The sequence below is a fragment of the Coturnix japonica genome, chromosome 3 (genome assembly GCF_001577835.2).
Source record: "Coturnix japonica isolate 7356 chromosome 3, Coturnix japonica 2.1, whole genome shotgun sequence".
In the NCBI taxonomy this organism is placed as follows: domain Eukaryota; kingdom Metazoa; phylum Chordata; class Aves; order Galliformes; family Phasianidae; genus Coturnix; species Coturnix japonica.
Genome location: NC_029518.1, coordinates 70362560 through 70387469, shown reverse-complemented (window position 1 = coordinate 70387469; position 24910 = coordinate 70362560). Strand labels below are relative to the sequence as shown.

The 24910-nt window shown below is 41.9% G+C and overlaps 1 protein-coding gene and 1 long non-coding RNA gene across 3 annotated transcripts in view; one reads left to right on the top strand and one right to left on the bottom strand.

Annotated features, from left to right (window-relative positions):
• Positions 1-2001, top strand: part of LOC107311983 — an 18940-nt gene extending 16939 nt beyond the window's left edge. For both annotated transcript variants that reach the window (XR_001554329.1, XR_001554328.1), the window contains exon 4: positions 1920-2001. This is a non-coding gene — a long non-coding RNA (uncharacterized LOC107311983). The remainder of the gene's footprint in view (positions 1-1919) is intronic.
• Positions 621-24910, bottom strand: TBX18 (T-box transcription factor 18). Its single transcript, XM_015858965.2, has 8 exons — positions 24234-24910; positions 23830-24013; positions 22284-22385; positions 19235-19406; positions 12792-12959; positions 11528-11592; positions 6752-6846; positions 621-4111 (listed from the first exon to the last, which is right to left on the bottom strand). Exons 1-8 carry the CDS (start codon positions 24490-24492, stop codon positions 3387-3389), a joined length of 1770 nt encoding a protein of 589 aa, XP_015714451.1. The 5' UTR covers positions 24493-24910; the 3' UTR covers positions 621-3386.

The window sequence follows — 24910 nt, the reverse complement described above, 5'->3', positions numbered from 1 at the left end:
GTAAACCCTGCCTTGGGAATCCATGGATTTTAGAATAAACAGAAGGGAGAGTGAATGACCAAAGTAAGTACATAGAGAAGATATGCAAGGCATCAAGCTCTCATACAAGCACCTGATCATACAGAAGTGTTAACTTCCCAAATCTGGCTGATAAGGGGCAGCAAAACTTGTCTTGGCAGCTGGAATGAGTTGGTCTATGGAAAAATAGCATGGCAAGGTACTCACTCCTCCACACATCTTACAGCCCCAGCTGTCTTGTGCAATGCCTGCCCCAGCCTCTTCATACAAATGATAGTGTCCATAGCAGACAGGTAAGCTGAAACATGGAAGGACTGTGGGCTAGATAGATCCCTATAGCTTACTGAAGCACCTTTGAGTTTCAGAGCTTACCTTGGAGTCACTTTGCTTTTACTGGAGATGTGGAGGAAAAAAAAAAAAGAAAAAAAGAAAAAAAAAAAAGAAGAAAAAAAAAGAAAAAAAGAAAAAAGGCTCAAGTCCTTTAATTTTCCAAATGTAGAAAAAAGTGTTTAGATACACACTTTAATATATTTTCTGTGTCATTTTTGTAAAATACAGATATATAATTATAGATATAAGGCATATATAGCATTTACTATGTTAATAAAAAGCTAGTCTTTTCACAATGGCACACCAGTAAGTATTTACAATATGATTCAAATTTTAAGGAACAAATGTTTCAAAACATATTGTGCGGCTATATGGAAGGAATACTTTCAGGAAAAATATGAGAGCAGTTCTAAAAACTTCCCAGGTGACAAAGCACACGCTCTTGTTGGGGGCACTTCCATGCTACATCCATCCACAGTCGACTTTTCCTCCTTGTAGGAACTCGCATGACTTAGCTCTTCCACATTCCTACACAGTCACAGCCTTTAAGATGACATGGATAATTATATTGCTTATTCCTTTTCACATATAGATTAATTGTACCGCTCCTCTCATTTAGCATTATGTCCAACTGCAACATTTCAAAGTTTGGTCTGGAGCAGAAATTACACAACTCTTGTTAACTGAAACCGACAGAGCTATGACAATTCACAACATTGAAATACTGACCTTCTTTTACATATCTTAGAACCATTTCACAAATTATTACTGGGAGTTTTTTAAACAGTGTTTTTAGTATTATAGGTCTGCATCAAAGGACAATGCAATGCAAGAAACTAGCAACAGACCCAAGTTACATTAATACTCTTTGTTTTCCTCACACATGGGCACTACCCAGCCATTCACCCTGAATGTACTGCCCACGGTACATCAGATGTAAAGATCATCTTCACCTTTCATGTACAGTCAGCATTTCCTAATGAGGCAGAGAAGTGCTATTAGCACATTTTAGAAAAGAAAAAATAAAAGTTAAGTGAATTGCATAAGGTCACTTGGGAAGCTTGTGACAGCAAAGAAGTAAACTCATCTCTTCCATGGCAGGCTCACCCTCTTATCTCTCCAGCTTTAGTGAGAACTTTCTAAGCATCTTCTTTAATATAAACAAAACATAACTGATAGGAATAGAGCCTTCCCCAGGCACCAGCTTAAAGTTTGTTGCGGTGCCTCTTTTTTTTCCTAAGTACTAAGGAAAGATAGAGAGAGGGCTGCTTCTGTATGCGTTATCTCTGATCTACTGAAGAAACATTAGCTGCACTGAGTATTTTTTTAGGTGGTAGTTGTTAAGCCCACTGTTTGCCAGGAAAGACATCAAAACACTTTCACTGAAAAATGTAAAATCTGAAGGCCTTTTTCTCCTTCAGTATTGAACAGGGAAGCATTTTTAGTTACTTTTGTACCCACTTTATGACACCTTTATATCACCTGCGTAGTACAGAGGAGGGTTAGGGCAATGTTGAAGATGGCTGATGGTCTCAATCATTAAAATCGCTTCCATACCCTTCGTGTTTCAGCTCCAACAGGCACGCAGCCGGAAAGCAGCTCTCGCAGCAGGACCATGCACAACACAGAGGTGCAGGCACAGATGAGGGCAGAAGAATCCCCAGGACCAGCATCTCCCCATGTGCTCATCACAATGAAGAAGCTTGATCAGGAGCAGATTTTGATCTGCATTCTGTTCTTGCAATTGCCAGTTAAACCAGAGATGGGAATTCCATAATTCCATAGCAAAGACTGAGAAACAGAGCAGCAAAAGCCCCATGACAGAAAGGAACAACAACAAAAGACAGAGGGCTCCCTGGAGGGAGGGAAACAGGCTCTAGGTGTTACACAGTACCTTTCGAAAAAAACTACTAAAGGAATTTTGCCCATTGTAATCCCAGTCCCAACTTGGCCACATTACAGGGAGGCAGCCAGAAGAAAGTTCTGCTTTTATATTGCTTCTACGGGCAATATGAATGCAAGTTATGAAATACTGAGGACTTTTTTCTCTTATAAAAAAAAAAAAATGGGGAGGAGGGGGGGGGGTCACAACACACAAAAAATGGTAAAATCAATCACAGAATTTCTCATCCTGCACACTTTTTCTAAATCAAACCTGCATTTGCTTTAAAAAAGTAAAAATATAAAAACAAAGATACATTAGAATATCCTACTGTTCATTAAATGTCTTATAGGCAATATTTATGATGGAAAAAAGATGAGTCAAGCCCTTCCTTTGACAAAAATGAAGCACCCCAAAGTTCATTCTGTACCAAGGAATGCCATTTCTTTGGCTGTTCGTTTAAATCACTCACATCACCGCAATTTGAATAAGCGCTATTTATCTTCAATTCCTAATCATAAATCTAGACTAATGCAGAAAAAAAACACTAGTAAGAATGCTGTGCCGTTGATAAGCTAAAAACAGCGTATCATGAGAAGGCAAACTAATCTTTCTGTTTACTTTGTAAATAATCCATTAGCTAAACTTCTATTTTAGGCTGGATGCTTGATACTTAACACTTGAAAGTCCAAATACTCTTCATATCCCTTATAACAGAGAAGAAGATTGTAAAATGCCTTTGGTGCATCAGCTTAACACTGCATGAATGTTTTAAAGAATCTCACTAGTACTACAGGCAATGTAAGTGGGCTTGTTTGTGTCGTTTAATACTCTAAGTGTCATTTCATTCTTTAAAGGGGTTAGAACAGAGGAGGGGGAAAGGGGAGGAAGTCTTACTTAATTTGTTGCATATGTCCCAACGTGTTACACAACTAAGTGTATTATACCAGAAAACTAAAGCAGTCTGCGCTGCAGAAAACTCCGTGCAACTCAAAATAGGAGAATAATCTGGCAGCAAACAAGTCAAAAAATCAGTGAAACTTCCTCTCATATTATATATACACACACTTTACAAGCTACATCGATTGTCCCTTCATACTCCAAAAGAAATACATTGTAGACACCAAACATACTGTACTTTTACTTAAAAGCTTCATCAAACCATATGTGCAGACACTTGAGAAGATGAGAGTGTCAAGCTTCCTAGGGTCCTAGAGTCAAAGAAATTCTGCTGCCCCCCACTGCTAAGTAAGTGCACTCCTTCCACAGGGGGCAACATCTGCCGATCCGTCATGGTTCCACTCGGCGAGGACCCCAAGAAACTTCCTTGGGAAGAAACAATTTTCTCAGGACTGGCAGCCAGTTTAGGGGATGTCGAAAAGTTATATCCATACAGAGCACAGGGACTGTGCAGTCTAAATGTGTTGTAGGAGCCTTGGTGGGTTTGATTAGTGGTAAAGGCATTGCTGGAAGGGGATGGCATGATGTACTGGAGCTGTGGAGACATCCCTGAAATCTGCATAGATAAGCCAGTTTGCGGGCAGCTGAATGCATCCCCGTCATTGCCGCTCATTGACATATTCACAGTTGTGCTACTCGACACACCAACATAAGAGGGAGTCCTTGGGGGTGCAAATGTCTCACTGGTTTGGCTTGTGAGCCTGTTGTAGGTTTCAGCCAAAGAAGTGCTGTATCTGTTCAGGGTCAAACCTGAGCGGGCACAAGCTGTGTAGTCAGCAGGAGCAAGGCTACAGAGCTGGCTAGTGTTGGGACTGAGATGGAAGGCTGGAGATGAGCAAGGGGAACCCGGCAAAAGGTGAGGGTGGGTAGAAGGCACTCCACTGCCAGATCCCTGGAGCAAGGTAGAAGAACCTGCATTTCCTGGAAGAGAATATGACAGTGTAAGGAGCATGCTGGGAAAGGTTCATTTTCTAGGTGACAAATTGAGACCATTGTCTTTTATAATAACCCTTGATGTAAAACACTTGACATAAATTCATGCAAAATATGTATGTGCATACATGTGAAGGTGGATGCATGTGGCTCATGCATGTTTTTAAATAAATCATCTGTCAATGGAACACCAGCTGTGCTCTTGTGACCAACACTCAATACACCCAACCTTTCAGCTCCAGACCAAAAGGCTAACTACTTTTCATTTGATCCTGCAAGAGAACTGCTTAGCAGCAACAATGCAGCCATCCAAGTACCACACCACAGGAAGCCTTCTTCAAAGTTACGTATTTTGTGTGGTCTCTGTTGTTGCTATACTCCAGAGTGGGTTTCAAGCCATGCTCTGCACGAGAAAAGCATCTTTCTGCGTCTGTCACTGTCAGAGCACCACATAAGGGATTGGCTCCTTATCTTAAATGATAGAAGATTCCACAGATAAAACAACCTCAGGAAATGCACTGGCTGTATATTGTGCATTGTTATTTTACTTCTTGCAGCAAACTGTTGACAAACTACTCATTTACTGCTATCAGAACTTTTTATATGACAACCACAAGCACTGAGAGCTCCTAAATATGAACTGCCTGCTGTTCATTTGTGAGGTCAAGTATCTTCTGAGGACTGAAAGTTTCTCAGCTGCAAGAAAACTTTTGTCTTAGAAAAATATATCTCCTGGGAAAGTGAACATAGAAAAATAGATCTGGACCTTTTACAGTCTCCCAGGCCAAAGTCACATAGCAAAGAAGACATTCCTGATTGTTATTCACAGTAACAGTCTGACAGCTTGTGATACACGCTGTCAGTAAGTTAACAGGTTTTCATGATAGGTGAGCTAAAAAAGAAAAGTAAGTTTAAAATGAAGTTTACCTCCTGCTTGCTTTTCTACTGACAAAACTAAGAAACAAAAACCCACACACACACCAAGCACAAAACGTGATGAGATAGCTCCACATCTCAGAAACCCTATGAACTCAGGTTGGATATTAGGAAAATTTCTTCACAGAAAAAGTAGTAATGCATTGAAATAGCTGCTTTGGGAGGTGATAGAGACCTTGTCCCTGGAGGATTCAAGAAACATGGAGATGCGAGACTGAGAGACATGGTTAATGAGCATGGTGGTTATAGCTTGACGGCTTATCTTAGTGGAATTTTCCAACTTTTTCTATACCAACAACCCCACTGTCTGAAGATGGCCACATTAAAACTGGGACAAAGTTCTAATGGGGTCTTTCACCAAGTCTCTTTGCCTAAGCTCTAAATCACTCTATTGTCCAAGGCACATTAAAGATTTTGCAAGGATTCTAGTTTCCATTCTCCAATCAACAGTAACTTCATAAGGTCCTTAACCTCAGGCTACAGCAGAGGGGGAAGCCCATGGCTGCAGTTTCCCTGCTCTCCAAAAGTTTGGCTATGTACAAACAGATGGCAACACAGTTGGTCTACCCCCTACAAAGGAGAAACAGGAGGTCTTCACAGTGAGTTATCCTTCAGTCTTACATAGTTGGACAAGGTCTGATGTTATTGTCCCTTCAAAACACCCTTTAAAAGCACCCTCAACCCCTCCCTCTGCCTAAAAAATTGTCCATGTTCATCCCAAGTATCTGTGACTTCACATGAAAAGTTATTTTTAACTGTTCACATCAAGCACTTATGCTGAAGATTCATCAAAGGAGCAGTCCAAGGAGAAGCTAAGAAAAGTGATTTCTGTGTGTTTCTGTATTTTCTGGTTTTGTTCTTTTATTTTTTTCTCCTCTGGCATATATTATCAAAAAAGTAGGTAGGATGTTTATCAATTTGATAGCAGGAAAAGTAATAAACCAAGAGCAAGTCTGATTTAGGTGAGAAAAACTGAGAGGTTTGTATATGCACAAGTATGCCCTGGAAATAATGGAATTCTGAAAAGAATACAGAGATACCTGTGTCTGAACAGGCCATTTAAAAGCCCATCTCTCCTTCACAGCACTACCACTATGACAGGAAAGATAAAGCCAAGCGATTATGGACTAGAGAGCAGCAGAAAGCAAAATTTTCAAGCTCTAGGATGCGAAAAAATGCTTATAGGACTTTCACTGAACAATTTATTGGTCTTTAAGAATCAAAGCTTTCCAAAGAGAGAACACAATTAAATGTAGAAGTATTTATTCAATACAGATAATACCTATTCTTTCATGCATTTATTTATGTATTTTAATCCTAAGCACACAAGTAATTCCCACATTTGAGTTTGGATGTTTACAATGGAAGTCACCCATAAATAAATACTGCCTTGTGTACATAGCTAAAGCATAATCCTCAATAAGAGTTTATTCTGTCCTTAACTGTCATTTTCCTCCATGTGTGATCTGATTTATCTTTATGACCTAACACTTTTACTGCCACAGTGCTTAAGTTAGCACTTCTTTTGTAACTTCAATTAATTCCAATGAGAGGTAATGGCTGCCAGTGGGGTTAGTTAGTCATTTTTTTATGTAGGTGGCACACTCATCTTGATTTCAGTAAGTAATGATGGACATAAAGAATTTTATCTTAATGCAGTTTTGTTTTGGAATAAAACACAAAGGCTATTACCTTGTTTAGGTATCCCAGGTATATCTTCAAAGGTGAGTGTCCTAAGGGAAGGTCTCCAGAAAGCATAGGACTCCACCAAAGCTTCCAGTCCCATTCTATTTAGAACAAAAAAACATTTTGTCATATTCCTCTGAATACTTTATCTCAAAAACACGGAAAAATGATCAACATTTCAGAATAAGTTTGCTATTTTCAAGTTCATTTTGCTTTTTAGAAGAGCCTTACATTCTAACCCACAAGACTGCTACAATCTGCAATCATTGGGCTGATATACTGCAAAGAGTTTTCCATTTCCACAAGTCTGCTTCTCTATTATGATTTTATTTGGGGTGCTGGCTTTTTTTTTTTTTTTTTTGAGTGGAGCTGGCTGCAACAATATTAAACGCTTTCCTACCACGGCATTTCCTTTAAAGCAGCTGCTCTAATTGCCAGAGAAGCAATCTCCTATTTCTGACTAGAGCAAAGGTGATCAACTGGCCATTATTGAAACCGGACTTCAAGTCTTTTCTGATGAGTTGGACAATCACACAAACACTGTGAGCAATGAAGGGGCATACAGCTGTTTTGCAAAGAATGTTGTGTCTCAGGTGCTGGGAAAAATGTCTTTAGAAAATAAAGATCTTTAATCATTTTCCATCAATACTCTCCTGACAAAACAAAAAAAACTATCTACACGGTCATGGCAGATCGTATTTAGAAGAATCTCTATGTCCAGAAAGTAAAGGCTCATATGCTTTCTCACAGAATGCAGCTGCAAGTTATAGTTCTGCAATTATTTTTGGCTTTCAAGCCCCAAAGGCCTGCTAAGTGTCAGCACCAGATACATACCAACTATGAGTGCCTGCCTTAGAGCAGCAACATTTGTAAACTAGCATTATACAAACAGCTCAATTTGAAGCTACCAACAAGTTCTTCTAATACTGCTTCTTCTACTTACATTTCCAAGACCACAAATGTATTCCAGGAAACGGTTATAAAGCATTTATTAGCTTAACCTCGACTAAAAAGATAGCCTTCATTTTCTGCAGTAATGGTGAATTTTCAATTCTAGTTAAAGTGGAGATAAAAGCCACCTCCTGGAGGAGTGTAGCCAAGGTGATAATTTATACAAGATGCTTTTGAACAATTTCCACATTTTATCACCACTCTAATTTGCGCTATCAAATAGCCAAGTTTATTTAACAAAACAGTTATGTTTTTCCTGAAGCATTTAAAGAGAGAAATTCTGGACCTTTCCTGAGTAAAAGTTTTTATAGGGTCAAATGTAAGGCCTAACTGAAGAATGAAGCAATTCTCAGCACATAAATTCTGTTGCACTTTGCAAATGTACAGGGAACACTTTTAAAAGGTGAAGCTACTGATTTCTGTAAAATAGCCTGTGGAACTAAAGGAAAATGACCTGAAAGGGAGTATTTTTAATAAGTAAGACAGCCACAATAATTAAAGCAACTTTGAAAAGTTAAACATAGTGGTGTGCAGCACTTCCTACACTTTTCTCACAAACTAAGATGTGTAGGTGAGAAGTAGAACAGTTTGACCTATGAAGATAGAAATCTTAATATTTATATAAGTCACTCCAAAAGTAATGCCTCCTATTTATTTCCATTAAAATTACAACAAAGAGCACAATAAAACTATTTGACAGAGAAAATTCTCAGCTACAAAACACCATTTTTAACATAGTCACCACCATTACCTACGTATTTTTGCCAGAGATGAACAAGAGCCATCATACTGTGCTCATACAGATCTGCACCAGTGAAGGTAACCACCCACTGATTCACAGCTGCTATGATGGCACAATTGCTAGGAAAATGTTGCCCACACAATCCATCTTTCTTCTGTCCAAACAGATGGAAGCTGGAAGATGCCACATCTGGACTATATGGTGGGTATGCAGTTCAGCCAAGACTGGCAATGTGCTTTATGGTCTTGAGACTGTTATGAGGCCTGGTGTTGTGTTGCAAGAGAAAGGTTGTCTTCTTTATCCTTACACTGGAAGCTGGAGCCTTCAGCAGAGCCACTGTCATCATGTAGCAGTCAGAGCTGACTGTTCACCTGGGTTCCAGGAAATCCAGAAGGATCACTTCTTTCCTATTGCAAAAAAAAGCCTGTATATATCACTTCGCCCTCTGAGGGCTGCATCTTGAACTTCTTCATGTCACCACTCCATGGACTTTCATTTTGACTCTGGCTCATAGTGGTAACAACACATCATCATTGGTATCAGTGCATTTCAGGAAACTGTCATCTTCAGCTTCACCAGGGACTGCCTTGGCACAATCTTTGTGATATTCCATCATTGCCACCAGTTAAGTGACATTCATCTCCATACACAATCCTCTGGCTGTAATCCACTAATTTGATGAGCTGACTGAGATGCTCTCCATTTTGTGTGACTGCTGTGCACAGCCACCCAGAAGGTTTGTTGACTTCTATGGTGCTGTCAACACTGCTGAAATGCAGCACCTCTCTGTGCTCACACCCACTGTTTGGCCTCCATAAACATCCAGCAAACATCAATGAATGTCAGTGGGTGTTATGTTTTCCGCTTGGAGGAAGTCAACTCCACACCTCTGCTTCATCCATAATTCCATGCCAGATGCCATTTTGTCAGACTGCCTCTCTGCTGCCATCTATCGCAGGGCAACAAAATGTAATGGAATACTGGCAGGAAGGTTCAACCTCTACTGCCATACCACCAACACTTGCCTCTGACATTTTTGGTCAACATAATAAAATAGGAGGCATTACGTTTGCAGCAGACCCTGTAATTTTTGTGTTTGGTAACAGAGTAAACTATTAATCAGATGAGTAAACCAGTGCTTTCCTCAAAAATTTGAAACCTAAGCTTCACATCCAAACATACTTATTCAGTGCCACGAAGCCTATCAAAGAAAACAGCAGTACTGATTTCAGCAAACTAACGCCTCTTTGCAACAAAGTACACAGAGTCACTTCCATAACGAGTGGTTTTATTAGGGTAAAAGCTTTCAGACCTTATCTAAAACCAATTCCAAAACACACCTCTACAAGACAGGCTTCATAGTTTACAGAAATGGACTGTAACTGTTTTTCCTTTCAAAAACATGCCCCTTTTTAATGCCTGAACCCAAACAATTCCTAGAAGCTAAACGAAAAGAACATCTCTGAACAGCCTCCGTACAGTAACTAGTTTTACACAGCTGCAGCTGCAGAGAAATTTTTTTCTTGGGTAAACTCAAGTACACAAATCAAATTTTGCTTCTTCAGTCACTTCTTTTATCTGGAAGTTACTGCTAATTTAAATGCAAAATAGAAAGTAAGAGAAATGGACAAAAGTCTATTTATGCCAGGGCCTGGGACATTCTTTCCAGGTTTCAGGACAGGGTATTGCCAATTGTTTCTTGACAGAAGACAAAAATCTTAGAAAGCAGGAAATATGGACTGAAAACTGAGAAGATACTTGCAGTGGACTCCTGTACATTTTTATAGCTCCATCCCTTCTAAAAATGTTCATCTTCTAAAAAATAATCTTGTTTGCTGTTCAGTCACAGCGTTCAGTTAATTCAGGTGGAAGAACAAAACGGTCTTTAAAGCTGTAGCCTCTGCTAAAAGTAAAGCTCAGTAAAGCAGCCAACGAAAGATTCTCTCTGAACATTCCTACCAGAGCACAGTCTGCTCCCTTCTCTGGAAGACTAGATCATAAATATAGCAGCTGTAGACAGCAAACGCAAAGTGGTCACTGGAACTGATGTATACTATGCACCGCAATTAAATGCTGCTTTTTTTAGATGAAATGGTTGAACACACAATTCATAACAGGCTTAAGTATTTTGCATTGAACAATCTTTGCATAAAATACCTCATCAGTTCTGGCAGCAGGGACTAGACCTAAGCCTCCACTTTGCACTGCTCAGATTCCCTATTGCTATTTTGAAAGAATAGTGGATCAAGAAAAAGCAAGCAATTAATCAGTTCAACTGCAACAGAAAAGGTGGAAATAGGGCCTGCTTCAAGGTCATCTATAGCCTAGTAAGAAAAGCATTCACCTGGGAAGTGGATTTAAAACTCATTAAGCAAAAGAAATACTTTGACACACATCTCCAGCCTCCTAAGCATGAGTAATAACTATCAGATTACTGCAGGAGGGGAACAAGATTCTCCCTCTTTAAGAAAAAAGGAGTCACTTTATCCTAATACACTCGCATGAAGGAGATGGATATTCATATTTGCAGTTTGTGTCTCTAGCCAGGAGGGAGACTTCAGGAACAGCTTCTTCTGCTGGCCAGCCGTGCTCCCTCGTACCCTTGCCTGCTGGCTTTGGAGAATTCCCATGCCTAGGTCAGTATCATTACCTACATGCTCACTGCGGTGCCCAAAGATCACAGCTTACAGCATCATAGTGACACAGTCCCCTTGGCTGTACATACTTCCCTACTCCCGTCCTGTGGCACACTCTGGTCTTAACCAACCTCTTAAAGATCACATACTTCAGTCTGCATTAATTTGATTTTAAGCCTTCACAGTATGCTGCAGTTTCCAATGAAAGGAAACATGAGTACTTATGTCAAGCCACCTGCCAATCAGTTCATGATCAAGAGGGTCAGGGGAGGAGGAGCAGGAAGCCACCACTGAGATCTTTAATGGGAAGACTAAGTGCTCCCTCAGGGAGCCCAAGTCCTCAGACTAATTTGTAAATACAGGTAGTCCCCTCAATATGAAGGATATCTACTACCAGCCTTCACAAACTGGCTCTGTCAGCAACAACAAGCCCACTCCTTCTCCAGCACCTACCTGTTACGTCCTGAATCTCTAAACCCTTTGGCAAATGGATTCCTGTCAATCTTCAGACGAGTTATCTGTGAAGATGATTAAAGAAATTAACAGCTGCAAAATTCAGGTAAGTAGTACAAAAAGTGACTCTTCTGACAGTGAAATATCCTAACTCCCAACACTTAAAGCAGAAACATCTCAACATTTGCATGGTTTAAGACAGGTCTCTTGAAAGGCAGCAAAATAAGGCCCAGCCTTCTGGCCATTATTTTTGCAATTCCCCAGAGAAGCTAATAGGTATTTAATGCTACTAAATGGCAGGTTGGAATTCTCAAGGAAAATCTTCTGGCAAATGTCATTCTTCACCTAAGAGAGTACATTGCCTAATTGCAATAAAATTTAAATTAAATTTTATTTCTGTATGGGTCAAGAAGGAAATGTGAAAAGAGAGATTATCACTAGGCTATTGTGCCCTATTAAAAAAATAAAACGGAGGGGAAAAAAAGATGCTTGTAATTTACTTAAATAAACAGTGTATACACCAAATAATTAAGTTTCATTATTTATTACAGTCTCTTTTCATGGTTCTCCCTTTGTAGAGATGACAAGGCATATATAAGTTCCTAAAATATACTGTAATTTATTATATGGAGTTAATAAATATCACAGCACTAAATATAGTGTCGCTCTGTATATTAATACTTAAACAAGTGGCAATAAGAACCAAACACTGGAGTCAGGTAAACTGCAATTTAGTTTAGGGTGTGCATGGACCCAGATAAATCATATGTTAATAATATGTATGCTGAATCCAGTTAATGAAAATTAACGCAGCTTTCTTCAGACATCAGCTTCCCCTTTAAGATTGCAGGGCACCTAATTCAGACAGACTTTTGACATAACTGGAGACAGGTTCAAAATGCTTGAATATCTGATCACTTATGTACACTTAGAAGTGCCTTTAAAATTCAGACTCCTCCTTGACATCTGTTTCAGTGCCACATTTATAATTAGGACACTATTAACTTTAATGCTGTCAACTTAAAACTGCGAGATCATCATTAAAAAAAGTTACNCTTATACACATCATTTAGCCCGTATGGCCTGAAGTCTCAGCTATCGCCTCTGGGCGCTGCTGCAATACTACTAGTGAAAGTTGCTTGTAATATTACAAGAGGTTTAGACAATGCTTCTTGGTGATATAAGAAACATATCTCCTTTTGCCCCGTCTCTTACATCTCTGGTCTACTCTGAAAAGCCTGTCAAGCTCTAAGCAGAACATTACCTGTTGATTTTGGTATGCTGTGACAGTGGTGAAAACTGTCTCTGGAAAGGAGAATGCTTTAACTCCTTCTCCTGAAGGGATAGGCTTTACCGGGGACAGATCATCTCCACAGTCTTTCCGGATGACGTGGACACGAGGCTGGTATTTATGCATAGAGTGAAGGATAATCTATGCAGTCAAAATGAAAGGAAAAGATAACATTTATTAGAAAGGACACCCTGCTGCTCCAGGACTAATGGCTTTTTGGAACAGATTAGGGCATGTGTTTACCATGCCACTTACTGGAAATCAAATGTTTTCTTTAACCTCCGAAGGTTCTTATTACAGTAGTCTAATCCCTGTGCATTTATGTTATTGCCAACTCCAAGCATTTAAAAAAATATGACTTGGGAACTGCAAAATCAGGAAACTGGCTTAGAAAATGTGGGGGGAGCAAAGTCCTGGTCTCACTGGAATTAGGAAAGTTTCATTGCTTCCCCCCCCCCCCCCCCGACCGAGCCTGGATTTGATCTAACACGATTAACAACAGCAGCATTTGCCGTTTGTTTTCAGAGCCCTCAGGTCATGCTTAGAGCATTTTTCTTCCTGATATCCAGAAGGCTGGAAACGTGTCGTGTTTTGAACATAGTCTGTGACTTTCATACTCAGAACCAGCAGAAATGCAGAGTAAAATAACACCAAAAGCCACAACTGTGAAGCGTTAGTAACCATAGGTTTGTAATACATACACAGACAATGAACATCAATACCCAAATCCCTCCCAGCATACAAAAGTTCAAGTAAGAATAAAGGATAAACAAGAACTGTATGAACTCATAGAGCATTAAGTTAAACAAAAATAGTTCTTGGTATTGTTCCCAAATTTTAGAAGAGATTTAACATATGCATTTTTTTTCTTTTTTTTTTTTTTTTCTATTCCACTTCAGCTACAACCACCAAAAAGAAGACTTCAATAAAACAAGCAAACAAACAAAAATCAAAACCTGAAGCTCAGCTATTATTCTTGGAAGGTCTAATAAATTAATAAGTTGATAAGTAAATGGCTACTGGCCTGTGCAACCCCTAATCAAAAATCAGGGGAAGTTTTTTCATTTCCTGCTCCGTGAGTAGCCTCAGAATATGTATATGCTCAGACACTTGACAGAGCCTTTATGCCTGAATGCCAGATACCATGGAAGCTCATTCATCCAAATGACATAGAGGACATTGCATTCATTTGGCTAAACTAGGGTTTGGCTAGTTTAACACACTTGGTCCCGGCCAAATGACATGACCCCATTTATGATACGCCAAGTTTCTGGATAATCATGTTTTTTATTAGCCTGCAAGTAAGGCTTTGACGATGACATCACAGGCTTCAATTAATTTGCTCAGGGAGCGACCTGTGGATGTTCTTATAAGAGGCCTTTTCCTAGTTTCTGAAATCTTGAGTAAGTAAATGTGCATGCTTTACATCTGTGCTTTCAGTTCTCTGTGGGCAAAGATCTACAAAATGAAAATGTAGCCAGCACAGGATATTCTTGATCCCATTTTCCTGTGAATAACCAGTGATACCAAGGAAGGTCCTGGTGCAACAGAAAAAAAGAAAAAATATCCATCAAGGAAACCCCTTTCCATCATTTGAGCTCATCGCTATCCTGTGTTTTGTCGTCTACCCGTGCACAACTGAGCATGAACACTTGCCTGTATGCAGTGATAATCCAGGCAGCTATGAACGACTTGGTTCATGTATCAGAACAAGCAAAGTTACAGCAGCATGGGGATGAACACCACATGGAGAGCAGTAGCACTATGCAAACAGGGTGCAGAAGGAAAGGCGAGTGCAATGCCCACTCTGAAGGCCTGGTGCAGAGCTGAGCCCAGGCAGGGCATAGAGCAGAGCAGCGCCTGCACCCCTGCCATAAGTCTCTCTCCAACCTTCCCCACAGCCACACCACCATGACCAAAGGACACCAAGCATGGCTTTCTCCTTCCCAGGACAAGCACAGCGAAAGGCTTTGTCATGCAGAAGTCTCAGGCTCTTTTCTGAACTGCTCCAGAGGCAGCACAGCAACATTTTACCCCTCACTCAAGGCTGGCAGCTTCCCTAAGCATGCAGCAACAGCAAGTAGGCTGTTTTCTAGTATGTCCTGACAATTACCAAGCAAAATCCTTGTTTATCAAACACAAGCTTAACTCCCATACTGCTATAAAAAATCCATTCTTCCCCCTATATATCGAGGCCTCACACTCAAGCCCTTCACCCTTCCTCAGTAGGTATGGGCAAACAGGACAGTGAGAGCTGAGAAGGATTTTGCCCACCAGCACCGTGCCATCACTTCCCAGGGCAGTAAACCTCTATGACACAGTGAAAGTCCTCAGTGTTGTGGCACTTGGACCACGGCAGTTGCCCTGACATTACTATTGGCCTGGGAGAAGGAGGAGGCCACAACCATATGGAAGCAGCATGGAGTAACGAACACAGCATTCACAGACACACAAAGCTTTCTCTGACCAGAGTCACCTCACAGTAGGTGCATGGAAAGGAGCTGCCACGATGAGGCCTCAGTGCTGGCTCTCACCTTCGGTGCTACCATGAGACAGACGTCACAGCCAGCACCAGTGGGCTCAGTTCTCCTATGGCATGGTTTCACTGTCCTCATCTTGCTGCTGTGGTCTCCAAAAATCTTCCTTCATCAAGCAAAGCCCATGTAGTCAGGCTTTCTGCAGTCAGGGAGATGCGTGGAACAATAATTTCCACAAAGAGGAACTGCAAGTGCTGATGTTTTCCAGCTTTTCAGCATTACAAGCCACAGGGTCCCAATGATAGCAGAGCTTGTTGCTCGGAGCTACGGCACGGAAGGGCAAGAGCCCACCACAGCCTTCAGCTTAACCCCACTTTCAAACTGAGGAAGGTAAAATCTACTGTACACCCGTGAAACAATTAACACACTAACAGCCTCATTTTCACTCAAAGTTAGATGTTCTTCAGCATCGAAAAACATTTAGTTGAAGAGTAGAGAAAACAATATCAAAAATAGTAGCTTTTGCGCTCTGTTCAAATTCAGACACAAAGCTACATTAAAACAGAAAAATTGCCCAGCTCAAATTAGACAGGGAGACCCATTTTACAGCATAGCAGTTATTCCCCAGTCTGGAGGCAAGAAGTACTGACTCATGAGACAAACAGAACCCAACCATGAGCGACCCAATCTCAACATCAACTGCAAGACACAGATTTGCTTTTTCACATCTTAGCAACTCAAACAAAAGACAAGAATGCCATACAGTATGCGTCTCAATGATCTGATCTAGCTTTAACGCCTGTATAGGCGCACAATCTTTCCAAAGTAGGAATTTACTCTGGGCCTCTCTTCTGAGATCAAAAATACACCAGGAAAACATCTCCTTACAAATCCTGCTTGATCTCCTCAGCCTGCAAGGGGAACTCATGTATCAGAATGTCCTACGTGCAGATGTACTTCAAAATCCCTCCACAGAACAGCACTATAAAATCATGTCATCGCAAACTCCCACTCAAAACACTGACGCAAACAGCAGAAGGCAGCAAAAAGCCCAAAGAGTGATTGAGAAGCCAAGCAAGATGCCTCAGAAACAGCCAGCTCCCTGAACAAAACGCTAACACCAGGCCAACGGGGCCATTTGCCGCAGGACCCGCGCAGCGCAAAGCAAGCTGGCTGCCGTCAGTTACTACCACCATATAAATACCACACAGAAATACTACCTGAGCATCTGTTTGCAAACACAGCCACCGTTCCCATGAGCATGAGTCACTTCTGTCAGTGGCTCTGGGAGTTAATGCTCCGTTAAAAGGGCTCTGGGTTGAGCTCACACAAACTCCCGACCTCAATGGAAATTTACATGTGCAAGGTCAAAACCGAGCCCCAGGATTTTAACACAAACACTCTGCAAAAACTGACACCTTCAGGGAGTGCAGGGAGAATAAAGATTTCAGCAAGGATCAAAATCCCAGAACCAAGCAGCATGGAACGTATACTGAAAGAACAGCTAAATCCTGATACTGCTTGTGCCACTGGAGGAAGGAAGGCAGAATGCAGAGCAGCTATGGAGGCTTCCCTGAGCCATTCTGCCTATGCAGGAGGAAAAAAAAAAAAAAGCTTTCTAATAACATAAAACACACCCAACCTCCCACAACAGAGGTGGGAGAATCAGAGCACTTGATATAAAAACTAATATTCTAGGGACAGTTTGGACCTGACCTCAGCTCCTCTAATCCACCATCCCTCCTCTGGTACCCTCTGGAGAAAAATGGTTCCTTCCTGCTTATGAGAAACAATTGTTTTTTTTATATTCATCACAAAATATGATTATTCGTTTTCCATTGTTGCTGGAGGCATTCGGAGTCTACATAGCTTTTTCAATACAGCATTCCATGCTACCATAGCTTTAAAAGAAAAAATGTACCCATTGGAAAAGACACTTTTCTGCTTTCTGCTTTTGCCTTTTCTGGTAATTATGAATGACATGTTTGCAATTTCCCAGATTTAAGAAATATGAAATTATTTTGCAGTCATCCTTCTTTTGTCCTTTTATTTTAATACTTAAATTTCCATTTTGAGGAGGAGGGGTGCTGCTGTAGCTTTGAATCAGTTCAATGTGTCCCAAATCATTGCGCTAGAGCTTTGCTTCACTCATTCCCAAATCGACACGCTTAACTAAAGACCAGAAAATTTATATCCCCTTGCATTATGAATAATGGCGAGCTGTGTACACTACGCAGGTTTCAGTTCTGAAGAAAAATAAAGCTAAGACCTGGGATGGAAGCATATAGCAGTACAATTTTCTACATGCCCTAGAATTCATAATGGAGTGTTCTGTGGCTGCATATGCATGGGTAGACTCCTGAATCCATATTCTCCTGCTTGGAGACCACTGAGTACAAGGACCAGCTCTCCATTGGAAAAGCAACTTCTGCCCATCTGCTTCCTTTTGTGAAGACTTTACAACAAACTCTGGACTCAGAGAAAGCAACTCCCACCCAAGGAAAGTCTCAAATACACAGTCACTGGGAAAATAACAGGACAATCTGTGCGAAGACTTAAACACTGCCTACTGAGATTCCCTAACTGCAACTCTGGAAACAGCCAATGCGCAATATGTTTTCTACAATCCTGAACAAAAGTGCCACCAACTCAAAAGATACAAATATCCTCTTCCTTTAAGAAAAGTATGGGTAACACAACTATGAACAGCACTGTACACAAGGGAGACACTATCACACTAGCTCGCTCAGTCTAGCCCGTCTCCCATATTCCTGCGTATGTAACTTAAAAGCTTAAACTCCTGCACAATTTGACCACAGTTTCAAGTCAATCTCCTTTGCAAGCAGAAACAGGGAAAATAAGCATCACACTCAGAATACTTGGTTTAATGTCAGAGTTCAACTGTATTGGAAGATGCATGTAGTATCTTTGCACCCTGTCCCAGGTATGTTTTTTTACTCTCACTCCCGTCTATGCAGGGGAAAGCATCCCACTTAATAAAGTGTGCTACATTAAGGGCGATTGAATCTACATCCTGTTTCAAAACTTGCCTCTTAGATCTCAGAACTCTACTGCCTGGAATTCAATGCTTCTTTTGAAAGCAAGCCTACATTTGAGATTTATTACTGGATTTTTCCAAAATTAAAGACTTCGCTCGGGCTAAAAACAATTCTCATTTTTTAATTATTTCCTAAGGTGTCAAATGAAACTATTTTAGGGGTTGCTGGAAAGATACTGGCTTACATCTGTCATGTTTCAACAGTTTTGAAGAGAAAAGGAAATATTAACATAACACATTTTGTCACATTAGATAATGTCATAACTAAACAATTTAGAACTTGCAAACAGAACACTCATACTGCATACGTCTTCGCCAGTTTTTCAGAAGTAATGAGCCTCAGCTGTGAAAGGGTCTCGCTTCATAAGGTATGCAATAAATCATTATCGGAGCAAACCCAGCTCCCATGTTGTTCGTTTTTGACTGCAATTATTAACACCTCATGGGATTTCACACAAATGTTTAGGTTAAGAAAATAGTTAAGTGTATTTTTATTCGCATGAAGTTATTACACGCTATTAATGTTTCTCCTAGCCACTTGTGAATTTAAACGTACTTTTTGATCAGAGCAGAAGTTGCAAGTAACACGCTTGGTGGGAAAACATGAGAGCAATTCTGCCCCTTCGTATTAGGCAATCTAGCCTTGTAAAGTCTGACTTTGCAGAAGGAGTTTTATTTTTGAGGGGGGAGTAAAACAGCAGGCTCTAATAAGCAGTTAATTATCAGAGAAGAAAGTAAGCAGATTTTAAATCTGAACGGTAAAGTTCCAAAACAGCTTTGAAAAGTCAAGCCTATTTCTGGCACTCTGAAGCTGTATGTCAGAGTCCTGCAGGGCTGAGCAATGCACCTACATATCATACCGTAAAAGAGCAAGTACTCACATGCCCTTGATCATCAAGTTCGTTGTTGGTGAGCTTCAGCTTGTCGAAGCTGATCACTTGCCTCATCCATGTTTCCCCGGAGGCCGGTGAATCGGGGTGAATATAAACACGAGGTGGTACTGGGGAGTCAGCGTTACCAGCCACCATCCACTTGGAGCTATGATAAACATACCTGCAAAAGAAAAACAAATGTCTATCACCACAGAATCTGGAATTATTTATCAGACCCAGTCTGAATTAATAGATTAGGCTCCTTACAACTATAGCAAGAACCCATCAAATAACTAGCATGAAAGTACAAGAAATATGATTATCTTAGTTCCAAAGGACGGGTCCAGTATGTGAAAGAGGAAAGTTAAAAACCTGTGGTCTCATTGAAAATCAGTGATTCTAAAGCCCATAATAGCCTTTTCGCTAGCCTCTATGCTGAGGTTTAAGCTGGTGTCAAGTCATTGACTACTACAGCTCCGCTCTGAAAAAGCATCAGCAAACAGGGCAGAATATGGTCCTTCACTTATCAAATCAAGCAGGAATTCCATATTTGGAAGATTTAACATGTTGAGTCTAGTATAAGAGTCTATAAATAACACTATTGAAGGGAGACAACATTGTGATTGGGAAAAATAATGAAGCTATGTCAAACTACGTTCTAGATGTTTCTGAAATACCATATTATTTTTCCTGAATACTATCACAGAAAGGCTCGAAAATTTAAAAACACAGCTTGTATTTCATTTGATAGGCCAGTGCTGACAAAAATCTTTTTCTCATGTAAGAAGCGCTTGCTTTGGTAGAAAACTTATTTTGAAGGCAGATACTTCATAGGGCAATTTTTAAAAGTGCTAAATAAAAATGCCGAGGTCTTTTTTTCCAACTACAGTAAAGTTCCTGTGAATCAGTCCTTGTTGGTTGTTTTTTTTTTAATCCATGAAAGAGTATCATATGTTTGTACAATCTGGTTCCAAAGTAGAAAAAGCTGAACAACGATCAGAAGTTAAAATGATCCAGTGCACACAACCCTCCATAAAGCACCTATCAAGCTGTAAAAGGAAGATCTGGAACAGTGGTAAAATCTTCTCCCAAATCCCATCTGGAGACAAGTTCTCAATCCTAAACCATGCAGTCAACTGCTGTGACATTTCGCCATCTATTTTATATTTGTTGCTTTATAATATATATACTTTTCCTACAAAAGTAAATAATATTCTAAATATTTTACATTTATGACAAGAGTTTAAGCTTCCTATTATTTACAGTGAGGTCCAATTTTGCTAGAAATCGAGACCTAGGTTCGATTTTCTTCATTCCTGTTTAGTTTTGCTATTCGCTATGACAGTTGAAGTAAAGGCTCAATATAAGGCTGCTATTGCATTTGCAAGACAATCAGCTTTCAAAGCCACATGAGCAGCACAAGTTAAATAAGGCAGAAATAGATGAATGCATAGACTGCATACAAAGCAAGGAGAATGGGAATCAAGAAAAACAGTAACATCCAGTAGGAAAATTAAAGACATGGTACTCAAATATGATCGCAGAAACTTAAATTTGCCAGCTACAACAATAATGCCCAGTGCACAACACTAAGCTACCTCACTTATCCAGGGACCATGCATCTTACTATGCAGACAATGCAGACAGCATGAAGGCATTTATTTAAAGTGAACTGTGTTTAAAATAACTCATACTCAGTGCAACTGTCTTTTGTATGAATATTTTTGTTCAATTTGAACTATTTACTTTCTCTTCCTCTGAGTTAAGAAGGTGCTCAGACCTACTAGGAAGGATATCTTTTGATCGCTAAGTAAATGCAACACTAAGTCTTATTTCAGCTGCACCACTCTGTTCCAAGGGAAGGAAAGAAATAAAAAAGGCATTTCTCCCCTATGATATGGCCAGAAAAGCGATGTGCATTGGACATGTTCAGTGTTTCTACCTGCACCTTGCTGAAAAAAGCAAAATCAAAAGCAGTACTAAGAAACTACTTGCATACCGCAGGAGAATAAGGCAAAAGTACAGCTAGTGAGGTAAGGACACGCAAAAAAACATAGGGTGCTGTTTGTTTAGGAAACAAGGAGGCATTCCTGTTGAACCAACCTTTTAGTCTTAGCCTGAAATATTCGTACTTCTACAATTAAATAGGCAGCGGTTTCCCCTAAATTACACTAAGTATGGGGTTGAAACGATCGAAACAGCATCAGTAGGGGCCCACTCCTGCCTCCACTGAACCACTTGGTGAGGCTGATCCTGGCTGCACATTTGTAAAGCGTAACACACAAATGTCCCCAAGTAGCAGTGACTGCTGCGGGCCCAATCCTGCTACCATTGCTACAGGAGCAGGGCTTTAACACAGCCTAACAGGCTGTCTGGAACTACAGCTGCCCTCACAGCAGTCAGAGCTTAAGCACATCGCTCCTAACTCTCAAATGCTGGAAGAACAACTACTTTTGTTCATCACATTATTTTTCAGACAACTATGCCATTTATTTATTTATTTATTTTAATAGTAATTAGAAACACTACCCTTTGTGAATCTAAGCAGACAAATATCTCAGTGATAAACTGCTACTGAAGTAAATGAATCACTTTGAAGCATGACCAAGAAAGCTCGTGCACGTTACATTCTATCACCATTCAGTCAGAGGTTAATGCCAGAATGTTTTTATGTTATTGCCATTAAATGCTAGAAAATTGAGCATTTCTCCTATCTATCTACGTGTTAACAGGAAATAATTCCCAGTGACATGGCGAGGAATAACACAGGATAAGAGTACCACAAGCACAGCCTGCAAAAGCAAGAGACAGAGTGCTTGCCCACAGCACACATACAGCATGAGCCAAAGGCACACAGAGCTCCAGCAACACTCCTGTTAGTTCTGCACACTTGGCACACTGATTTTATATACTTTTTTAACATCCCGGCTACACAACAGGAATCTGAAGGAGAGCTGAACACCGCATTCTGCTAATTTATATGCTGTTAATATTGTCTTGCAATAGCTAGGATCCCCACTGCGCACATCGTATGTCTCCTGCCTGAAAGCCACCGTACCTGTATCTTTTGTTATCCACCGGCACAATATCCATGGCGATGTAATACTGCTGATGGGGGTCTAAACCTGAGATCTTCACTCTCATTGCGGGAAACATCCGCCTGAACATGGAAAGAGAAAGGTCACTTTTAATGCAAAACAGAGTGGGGAAGGGTTGTTTAGGACAAGGAACCGCTTGGTGGGATTTTCCTCGTTCTTCCCTTTAGCCCACAGAGTCCTTTCTGCCGATTCCAGTTACACAGCCATGAAACGGCCCATTCGATATGTCAAAACAGATTTCAGAAGTGCATTCACTTGAACAATGCTCCGTATGTTTTGGGATACGCTTTGGGAGTACAACTATTACCACATCATTTCAGCTTTATTGTTAGACAGTAAATCATTTTGTTTCGAGGTTGCGCTTCAGCAATGAGCCCACTCGAAGCCCGTTAGTTAGATATGCATTTCTAGAGATGTGCAAACGCAGCCTCGGTGCAAGAGCACCGCTGCTCACAGCAGTGCAAACAACTGACAGCAGCAAACGGCACACTGGACCTCAGCACGTTGCACAGCTGGGTCTGCGGTGACACAACCCGAACGCTGTGAGGATGGTTATAAACACAACGTGCTACGCCGTAACTGAACAATATGGTCTTTATTGAGACGGACTTCCTGTCTGCAGCCTGCTAAGGTAAAGCGCAACGGCTGCTCTGCCTTTGAGAGGTACAGTAAAACTTCTTTATTGGAAGCAGAAACGGGCGTACGGGCAACTTTGGAAAGAAAAAATACGTTCGCAATCCACATCCTTCTGGGGAGAAAATGGAGTAATTAGCTGGTGCTGTCGTTTCAGTGTAAAAATGCGTTTCTTACTTCAGCCTGTGCTTGGCACGGCTTTTATCGAGAAAGTTCATTCTTGATGCTAACAAAGAAAACACTGCACCACTGAGCTGACCGCAAAATGGGAATGACTTGTGCGAGCTCTATCAGCCCGAAAGCCCTTCTGATTTATTATTTGCTGCTCTTTAAGAAAATAATAATAATAATAAAAAGAAAAAGAAAAAAGAAACCAACCCAACAATTACAAGTCGTTACTGGAAAGAAAAGCCCCATGTCTTTGATTTCTGAAAACCCCGAGGGTAACTGCACACCGTCGGGCAGCGCGCTGCCGTTGCGATGCACCTGTAAGGTACAAAAGAACCCCCTGCCCGGGCTCCCTAAGACAAATGTTACTTTGTGCTGCTTGAGACCGCGTTTCCATCATTAATAAAGCCCCTCTGAACACTCAGAAGGTAGCATATGGATCCAATAAAATATGTTTTTGTAATTTCTAATAAGTTCAGATCCGCTTATACTATCCAGGTTTTGGCCATCTGTACGCTCTGGGAAGGGGAAAAGTTTCCCCTCCGAAGGGCGCAGCGCGCAGACCTCACCCCAACGAGCAGGGAAGCTCGAACGTCTACAGCCGGGGCAGTCTCCCTAAGCCGTACATCCATTTCCTCGGCGCAATCCCACCCGCGGAGATGCCCCGGCTCGGCCCGGTCTACTCCGCTGCCCGGGAGCCGTTACCTGCCCGCCTTGGTGATGATCATCTCGGTGCCGATCTCGTGGAAGCGCTTCCAGAGCTCGGCGCCCTGCAGCTCCACGCGCGGCGCCTGGGGAGCGGGCAGAGGCGAGGCGGGCCCGGAGCCCTTCGGGGAGCCCACGACGGGCGAGGCGGGCGGGGACGACGCCGCGAATCCCTCCTCGGCTCCTGCGGAGAGAGCGGAAAGGAAGCCAAAGGGCCGGGACAGCGCCGGGCGCTCCGTCGCGCGAGTTTCGTTCGGGCGCGTTTCGCTCAGCCCTCCACGCGCGTACGGACGGGTTATACGGAGGGATACCGAGAGCCGCGCGCATCCCGCACGCGGACGTTACGAACTCTTCGCCTTCCCCGCCGCTCCCAGTCCCCTCCCCGGGCCGGGGCGGCCACTCACCGGCGGGCCCTCGGGCGCAGCCCGGCTCCATGTCTCCGCCGTTCCTACCGCTGGTGGCCGCCGGGCTCCCGGCGCAGCAGCCGCTGCCCGCTTCGTCGTCCGCCGCCTCGTCCTCGCCGCCCACCTTCCGCCGCTTGGGCTGCCGCGGGGGCGGCGCGGGGGGCTGCTGCTTCTCGGCCCCGATGAGCGCCTCCACCGAGAAGGCGTGAGCCTTCAGGCTCATGGTGGTGCCGGGCGAGGCCCGCCGCTTGTCGGCCATGCCCCCCCTGCAGCCAGCGCCGCCCGCCCGTCCTCCCGACCGCGCCGGCTGGGGCCTGGGCTTTTCCTCGCCTTTCTTTTTAAATCCGAGTTATCAGCCAAGTTTTTTTTGTTGTTGTTGTTGTCTTTTTTTTTTTTTTTTTTTTTTTTTTTTTTTTTTCCGAGGGGAGGAAAAAAAAAAGAGCCCTCTATTCCTTTTTGCAGATGCTCCCTTTTTCTCCCCCTCCTCCTCCTCCTCCTCCTCCTCCTCCTTCTCGCTCTGCCCCGTCTGATGGGCCCAACAGGACTGACATGGGTAACAAACGCTCTGCGGACACAAATTAGGGCTTGTAATTGAAATTTGTTGCCTTGATCTGTCAGCACTTCCAGGCAGGAGAGCGCGGGGACGGACCGCTCATTAGTGCCGCGGGGCGGAGGGG

What these genes read in the sequence shown, in the direction of transcription:
- TBX18 (XM_015858965.2), bottom strand. Translation starts at nt 24,492, where the DNA reads ATGGCCGACAAGCGGCGGGCCTCGCCCGGCACCACCATGAGCCTGAAG. An exon ending in ATCATCACCAAGGCGGGCAG is followed by an intron (nt 22,386 to 23,829) that starts GTAACGGCTCCC and finishes TTCCATGTTCAG; the next exon opens with GCGGATGTTTCCCGCAATGA. An exon ending in CAGCATACCAAAATCAACAG is followed by an intron (nt 11,593 to 12,791) that starts GTAATGTTCTGC and finishes TCATCTTCACAG; the next exon opens with ATAACTCGTCTGAAGATTGA.